Raw genomic sequence first — 9,110 nt, forward strand, 5'->3', positions numbered from 1 at the left:
ATTGTGAATAAAATGTACGTATAAAATAAACATAAAATATAAGGGGTTAATAAATTCATTGGAACACCGCGGCGGTTTGGGGGTGGAGAGTAAAGCGTGTCTCATGGCAAAGATTCAACACCCAGTCAGTTACTTTATCTCCTCTCCACTGTATTTATTTATCCCGGTTGTCAAGGAAAGACCCGACCTTGCACAACATGCCTTTGGCTGCTACTTACATTTCTTAACCCTCCTCATCCTCATCCAGATCCTTAGCTCGCTAACTTGCCAGCCCCCATTTTATTAACGGTCCCAATGATCCCGATTCATCAAACACGTAAACGGATTAATCGGCGATTTATTTTGTGGAATTCCGAACGTTTTGAATGATCAACTGGGGATTTACGTTTTGTTGTTGCTGACAGAATTTAATTTTTGATTTCGGACGTTCGACAAAAGGTGCACAATTTGCAAAAATTACATAACAATCTACCTGAAATAGGTTAACCCGAATTGAAACACCAAAATATCCTGCCACTATCTATAAATCTAACCGTCCGAAATGAGTATAATCATTGGCGATTTTTTCTATCTCCCGCACACATGCCATTCCCGGAAAACAACCTCCATTTCCAACCCTTATTAGCGATAATATGGTGAATAAAAAATGGAAACGATCCGACCACTTACAATTTCCACATGATCTACCGTGTCAGGTGTTCTTTGGATAAAAACAATCAAGGCGGCGTACGTGGCATTTCCGGAACGGAACATCTGAAAGCGCGAATTGATTTCCGTTTCACATTCTTGGAGTTGTAACTGCGACCCGCCAAGGACGTTCTCAGGATAAATAATCGGAATATGTGGGTGAGTCATTTTGAATAATTCCGTTCGTTGACGTTCGGATTGTTACATTTGGGATCTATTTGTGTTAGTAATTTGTTGTAAGGCAACAATTATTTTCAGATTGGTCGATGATTGGGCACATATTTCATGGACTGATTTATCAACAGTTCATCAATCATTTATTAGGTACTGATTAGTAATTTTTATGTGACTCATTTCTTATTTGTTTTATTGACCTTTCGTCTTTAATTTACTAAATGCCAATTTATAAATTTTTACTGAAAATGAGTGTATTAAAAATATTTTAATATTTACAAGTCACAACAGATACGTTCCTGCACTAACAACTAAAATTTATGGTTCCTCCATGACTGTTCCTAACCTTGAACGAAAAATTCAAATGAATTTATATGTAATAAAAAATTATTATTGGTTTATTTTGTAATTTGGATATTAAAATAATTTTATATTATTATGAATGATTTAGTTACTGTTGTTTAATAGCAAATTATAAAATATCTTTATAATTAAAATAAGTAATTTATTCTTCACTTTTAATATATTCTAACCATTTTGTTGGCTTAAAAAATTAAGTATAATATAATATTTTTAAATTATACCAAATTTATTAAACTAGATAAACTTAATTATAAAAAAGATTTAGAATAATTCATTAATTTTATTCATATAACATATGTATGTTTCTAAAAATATTAAAATTAAACTTTACTGAATACATTTAATTATATTTGAAAAAATCTCTAATTTCAATAATAATTGTATAAACAAAATTTTATTAGTGATATAAAATAGTTTTATATTAAGAAAATTGTAATAGAATGTTTTGTTAAAGAAATATTAATTTCATAGTTTCAATAATTTAATCAATTTTATTATATTTATTTAGTTTAAGATTAATTGTAAAATTCACAATATAAAATATACTTGTTATATAAAAAGTATTTTAAATTTTAATTTTACTATACTAATACTTTCCTTATTTTTTATTTTTAATATTGAAGTACTGAATATAATTAACTTATTTAACGTCCCCCATTTTATTAAAATTAAGATCAAATTATTTTATTTATTTAAAATAACTCATTAATTTCATACACATTATATTAACGTCAAAATTTTATTGATATTTTATTAATTTTGAATCTGTAAAAATAATATTTGAATCGCAATTACCTTTAATCTAAAAATAATATGTCAAAAATATGTTTTTTTTTGGAAATTAAGATATTATTACTATTATTTCCAAAAAAATATATAAACATGAGTAATAAATGAGTAATAAATTTATAATTTGGCTTTAATTAAAATGTTAATTATTCAGTTTTCATAAATTAATTAATTATATTATAAAAATATTTTAAATAATGAATATTTAATAGAAATATTTGAACTTACTTTTTTATATAAAAATAAATTAAATTATTAAATTTATATAATATAATTTTTTTTTCTTACTTTTTTAAAAATAAATTTATTCGAACATAATAAACAATATCAACAACTTATAACATTTGGAATCAGTCACTAATTATATTCATGGCTGCATTATATAGTTAACATATTTACTATTAATAAAAATTTATTAATTGTTACTTTGTTAACCGATATTTATTATGTGGTTAACCGCAAATTTAATTTTAAAATAATATTTTAAAACTATAAATTTTTATGAAAAAAATTATATACGCAAAAAAAGTAGTAAAAATTAGTTTTGTATTATCAATATTGTTAAATAATAATACATAGTATATATAAAAAAATTTTATTTTATTTTATTTTAAAATTAATTTTAGTATACCAAAGTTTTAATTTTGAATAAAATGCTAATTGCAACAATGATTTTGTTAAAATTAATATAATTTTGGTTAAAAACAAAAAAATTAATTAATTAACTTAATTTTTTTCTATTAAAATAATTTCACTATTATTTATATAAAAATTAAAAAAAAAATGATTTTTTTATGAAAAATACAAGTACCTTTAAATTTTGAGATTTATTTATAAGTTTATTAAAATATAGAAATTATTTTAATTTTCCAATTTTACAACAAAATAAAATAAGAATAAATGAAAATTTTAAATAAGTATTAAAATTTTAACACTTCTATAAACGATTTAATTTTAATATGTATACTTACAAATATTTTAAATGATGAAAATTATTTAATTCTATTAATTTAATTAATTAATAGTTTTAATAAACAATTTAGATGAAAATTAATTAGTAATCAAAAATTAGAAATATATATTTTTTAAAAAATTAATCTTCAGTTCCTCAGTTTATAAAATTAAAAATATTGGAATATAAACATAAATATTTTAAAATATAAGTCACAGATTTTAATAGAATTGAAACAAATATAACTATGAAAAATATTTGGAATAAATCTTTTATTTTATTCATGCCTGCATAAACATTATTTTAATGCCAAAATTTTACAGGAAATTTATTATTCTGTTAAAAAATAGTGTCCGACTGATATTTATTATGCGGTGAGTCGTTAACCCATTAAAACGACAATAAACACACACTTTTGAATAAAGTATCTGAAAAAAATCCAGACAAACAACACCATAATTGTCAATGGAGAAGGAGCGGCACAAAAGCAACAAATCCATATAGTTTAAACAGTTGTAATTTAAATACCGAAAACACTTATTTAACATGCATGTGTGACATTGCGGTGAGCGGATCAAGAAAACACATTTCCTCCCATCGTGATTTATTATATCCGAGTGTTAGCTGAAATTTCCTCGGCAGTCATCGGTCCCTGGAAATAACCAATTGCTTGCATAATATAATAAAGTCCTCATCCTCCTTATTCAATCTGAGGCCTCTATCAGTATGCAAACTTTCACTTAAGTCGCCACTTCTGGAGTCATCAATCATTTTTGCGCCTCGTCTCCCATCGTGGCTGCTTTCGCCCGGTTGCCTCTTGCCGTCTTGGATGCTCTGGAACTCTTCCAGCGACATATTGGATGTGATGTCCACACGAATAATCTGTTCCGTTTCGGGACTTTGGGGCTTGGAGAGGGAGAATTTTATAGTCTTCTTCAGCTTTTTCTTCACCTAAAATGCGGCGATCAATTCGGTGTGTTTGTAATTGTGTAATAGATGAGTTAGTACCTTTCGTTTAGCCTTGTCTTCGTGGTCTTTTCTACTTTTGGCGGTCTTTTGTCTTTTTCGTTTCTCCTCTTTGCGTTTCTCGTACTCTTCACTGGCTCTCCTAGACTTGTTAATCAGTTCTTCGATGTCAGAGTGGACGTCGTATTCTATATATGTGGTGCTGTTATTATCTATGTCATCATCATTGTTAATTTGGTCTTTGTCTAAGTCGTTCAGCAAGTGGCTGACATCAAAAGAAATGTCGTACTCTTCTGAACACGATTGCGTCGTATCTTCCCTGTTGCTGTCTCGTCTTGAGGACCTCAGTCTTGGTGTTTTCTTTGCCCATCTCTCGAGAGACATGCCATTGTTTAAAGGTGGAAGAGTCTCTGGCAAACGTACGTTAGTTATTTTAATCTCCGGTGGTGATTTGAACCGTTCTTCATGACGGCTCCTCAAGAAATCAAAATAAAACCTAAAATAATAAAATTATTTAAAACTCAAACAAACTGATATTGGCAATACCTGTGATATTCTTTGGTCACAAATTCAATGGTATTGTTTGTGCTGTATGTCCTGGTTAGGTTTCTGTTATTTATGGTGTCTTTTCTGTTGTGCAATTTCACTGAAGTGCATTTCATGTTTCTCCGAGTCTGAAACAATGCGAATTAGTAAACGATGTTTTTGGCCAAATTTTTGCAAACATTTCGAAAATAACAACCAACGTGTTAGTTCGTTACAGGACATAATCGCAACGCCATTCAAACGCATCAAGTGTAAACAACCGAAATGTTCTGTGTGAATTGGGCCAAACAGACAGACGTACGCATTCTTTAAAAATTGAAAGGCGACAATAGAGTGACGTTTCTTTTGTGCCACAGATTGTGGGAGTAGACGCACAAATGTTACTTTTTCAACCCTGGGAAATGCGTCGCTTGAATAGAAACTGCACTATATCGATGCATGCGATAAATAGGTCGTGTATCCTTTTTTCGGAAACGAAAGAGTGTATGGTTATTTCGTATTGTTGTTATTTGAGGACCATTATTAAATTATGACTGGTGCATTCTTTAACACTGTGTGTGCATATTTCTATACGTGAAAGTTCTAATTCAACATTATTGACAATGCATTTTGCTGGCTTTGATAAAAACTAGGACACGTTCATAACTTGATAATGCACCTTTTGGAGTTTTTATTCCATTACGAACTACTACTAATTACACAAAATCCACATGCGATATATCACCCAGAACTGTAATATCCGGGATGATAAATGGTGCAATGGCCCGAATATTTATATGCATATTTTGGCGAGAAACCGTAAATATGTATAAGCATGGCGTGTCAAAGCAACATGAAATAAAATTTATATATTTTCGGCAACTTGAAAAACAAATTATGTGCTTTAAAAAGTTTAAAAATAACTTATGATGCACAATATGCATAACCGACATTAATTCGCCATAAAAGAATCGGGTTGTTGTGTGGTCTAACGCAATAAAAATTTGACAAAAAATTAATAAGATTTCGAGACGATGCTAAATAATGTTTTCTGGAACACGAGAGCATAAAATTACTGCAGTTGTTTGCTTCTAAATTCTATTGCGAACAACATAATCTTAATTTAAAAAAATGTTAAAATTTTGTTAAATTCAAATCAAATTAGTTTCTCCATTAATATCTAATGAGTAATAAAAAAATCATGTCGGCAACTATTTTTAAAAATGAATGTAAAAAGCTATTTAGGTTTAGTTTCAAAGTTGGGCTCTCCTACTATTGTTTTCAATTAAGAAAATGCCTCATGCAAAACGCAAGAATACGAGGGAAGTCTGGAGAAACTTTCTAATTCTATTAAAGTATTTAAGTGTCTCATAATTATAATTTAACTTTTAGTTCAGAAACTTATGAAGTTAATAAATACCTAAATCTTTATATTTTGTAAAATGTTAACAATTTTGATTATTATTATTATGTTCCTAATTAAATTTATTAAAGCTGTTATTTAAAGTATTATTGTAGGAAATATTTAAACATAATTATATTATATTATATCATATCAAAAATAAATTTTTAATAAAGAATACATTTAAGTTAAAGAATTAATAAATAGTAAATTTGATATAAGTATGTTTATAAAATATTTATACTTTATTAAAAATTAATTATTTTATTATTATTAATTAGTTTCATTTTCATTTATTAAAAAGATATGAATTGTTGAAAATCAAGATCGAATACATTTTTACGTTTTAAAATGAAGTGAGGAATCAAAAATTTGTATATTTTTGTCCATTATTAGTAAATAATAAAAATCAATATATAAAATAAAAATTATTTTATATTATGCAATTAATTTCCTCCACAATTACTTTGTATTTAAATATAATATATAACATAATTACTATTAATTATTAAATGTAATAACTTAATAATAATTAAAAATAATAAAACAATATATTAATATTAATAATGAATAGGTTCACACACATAAATAACTAAATTAATTATTTTTTATATAATTTAATAATAATTATTTTTTTTATAACATTGATCATACAAAATAAATGATTATTTCAAAAATTAATAATAAATATTTATAATAAAAAAAATAAAACTTAATGATAAATAAATAATTAAATATTTATTACATAATTACTTTTCTTCACTACAATTTGTAATTTAAGAAGAATCAATATATTTAAAAATAATTAAACAATTATATTTTCGAATATATAGTATTTCATACTATAAAAATAACTATTTGAGTTACAAGTTAATAATAAATAAATACAAAATTTATATAAAATTAATAATGAATAAAAATATTATTTTATTTATTTATAGAAAATTCAATATGTCAATTTAATATTATATAGATATAAAATATTTATAGTATAAAAATAAATGTTTGTTATAATTTAGTATTTAAAAAATATGAAATTTATCTAATATTAGTAATGAATAAAATTATTATTTCATGCATAAATAATATATTGTTGTTATATACATAATTAATTTTCTTCACTATAATTTTTTATTTAAGAGATTCAACATGTAACATAGTTGATATTAATGAATTTTTAATACTCATAAAATGTTTATGCTATAAAAATAAAATTAAATTATAAATAAATGTAAATATTTATTACTTTTCTTCACTATAATTTTGTATTTAAGGAGATTCAATATATAAGTTTAATGTTATAATTAATAAATATAATCTCAAATAATCTCGCAATCTCAATATCACTTAAATAATTTAAAATATGTGATATAAAATATGATTTATACCAAAATAACTATTTTTGTTCTAATTTAATAAAGAAATTTGAAACCTACAAAGTCAAGATCGAGGACATGAACGAAGGTAGGAAGGAACCAAACATTGCATGCTTTTGTCCATTTTAAATTAATAATATGAATAAAAATAGAAAATTATTAAATGTATTCTATTACTATAATAATTAACTGTAATAAAAGATTTACATTTTCAAAATTACATAATAATTTATGTAATATCCATTCAAATAATCTAATATATGTAATAAAAATAAAAGTAATTATTATGTAATTAATTTTGTATTTAAGGAGACTCAATATATAACAAAATTGCTATTAATTATTAATTATAACATAACATTAGTTTTATGGTACAATAATTAAAAATAATAAAACAATTATAGTTTCAAAATTTCTTAATAACATATATAATACCTAATCTAATATAACATATGTAATATTAGTATTAAATATGTTTTACAACCAAATAAAATTTTAATTTTTAATAAACATATTCATTCATAATATTGTATGACATATTTTATTCAATTGCTTTTTTTACTATAAAATATGATTTAGTTACATTAAAATTCAAAAGCAAATATTTAAAGTTTTTTTTTCGGTTAAATATATTTTCATTATTAATTATATTTTTTATTATTTAATTTTTATGTTTTAAATTTATTAATTAGTACTTTAACATGATTTTTAGACTATCTGTTATTATTTAAATAATTTAATAATCAACAAAATTGTTCGAAATTATATTATTTGATTAAACAGGAAATATATTTTTTTTGAAAAAAAATGTATTTAGTTACGATTATTCTTTAATAAATTTAATAATAATAATAATAATAATAATAATGAATGATAAGATAAGAATGTAAAACAACAAAATAATAATTAAAATTTTTATATAAATATTTATGTTTATAGAATAAAGTATAAAATAAAAATAAATGATAATAATAAATAGTATATAATATAATAACTTTAATTAAATAAATTATAATGTTAATAATTAAAAAAATATTAATTATCAATTAATTAAAAACTAATTCTAATAAAACATTTTATTATTCTAAAAATTGTTATATTAATATATAATAATTATGCGCCTGTATAAAGCAATTTTTCTAAAAACCCCCAAAGGGATTTATTAAAACCCGTATAAATTTATTTTATGCGGTGATTTTGCGAAGTGGGCTGTGATTTGAAAAGCGGTGCCTTTCGACAGAACCGTGCATTTGACAAGAAGACGTATGTGTATACGCACCGTTCCACCGCACACCCGGGGAGTTCGGAGCTAAGTTGCGAGGCGGCCGCACATTTTTAAAGTGCAAGAAGACGCGAAGTTTTTCGAACGTGTCGTAGGAGCGAACGAGCGCCTGCCTATGGCGCCCGACGCAACCACGCCAACACTGAAGACGATCTGTTTGCCGTCGACCGCGCGATTCCGTGACGATTAGCACCCTCGAAATGCATGCCCGATCCACGGCATTTTTTTTTTCCTTTCCACAAAACGGCGCGATACACGGGTTAATATTTTTCTATTGTCCGAGTCGTTTCGATAGGCTTCATCGAAGCTGACCGTGTTGTGAACTAGATACAGATTGTTGGATTACATTGAAGCTTAATTCCAAAGTTTTTAATATTGGTTAAAAATTTAATAAAAAATTAAAATTATTTATTTTTATCAGATTATGGCTATGCTATTCTTTCAACATACTTATTTATAGTATAAATAAAATAATAATAATAATATTCTTAAAGAATGAGTATATTAAAACTTTGAAGTTCTTAAATTAAATTTACTTTAAATCAAATAATTTCTATAATGTTTTGTTTTTTGGACTATAATTTTTAATATCTT

General features: G+C 24.9%; 1 protein-coding gene across 1 annotated transcript; it reads right to left on the bottom strand.

The window, feature by feature from the left end:
- Window positions 1–3,220: 3,220 nt before the first annotated feature.
- LOC126265278 (uncharacterized) lies at window positions 3,221–8,648 on the bottom strand. Its single transcript, XM_049966205.1, has 4 exons — window positions 8,514–8,648; window positions 4,478–4,605; window positions 3,974–4,427; window positions 3,221–3,916 (listed from the first exon to the last, which is right to left on the bottom strand). Exons 2-4 carry the CDS (start codon window positions 4,591–4,593, stop codon window positions 3,608–3,610), a joined length of 879 nt encoding a protein of 292 aa, XP_049822162.1. The 5' UTR covers window positions 4,594–4,605; window positions 8,514–8,648; the 3' UTR covers window positions 3,221–3,607.
- Between the last annotated feature and the right edge of the window lie 462 nt (window positions 8,649–9,110).

Source organism: Aethina tumida, chromosome 4 (assembly GCF_024364675.1).
Source record: "Aethina tumida isolate Nest 87 chromosome 4, icAetTumi1.1, whole genome shotgun sequence".
Lineage (NCBI taxonomy): Eukaryota > Metazoa > Arthropoda > Insecta > Coleoptera > Nitidulidae > Aethina > Aethina tumida.

What these genes read in the sequence shown, in the direction of transcription:
- LOC126265278 (XM_049966205.1), bottom strand. Translation starts at nt 4,593, where the DNA reads ATGAAATGCACTTCAGTGAAATTGCACAACAGAAAAGACACCATAAAT. An exon ending in GTGACCAAAGAATATCACAG is followed by an intron (nt 4,428 to 4,477) that starts GTATTGCCAATA and finishes TTATTATTTTAG; the next exon opens with GTTTTATTTTGATTTCTTGA. An exon ending in AAGACAAGGCTAAACGAAAG is followed by an intron (nt 3,917 to 3,973) that starts GTACTAACTCAT and finishes GCCGCATTTTAG; the next exon opens with GTGAAGAAAAAGCTGAAGAA.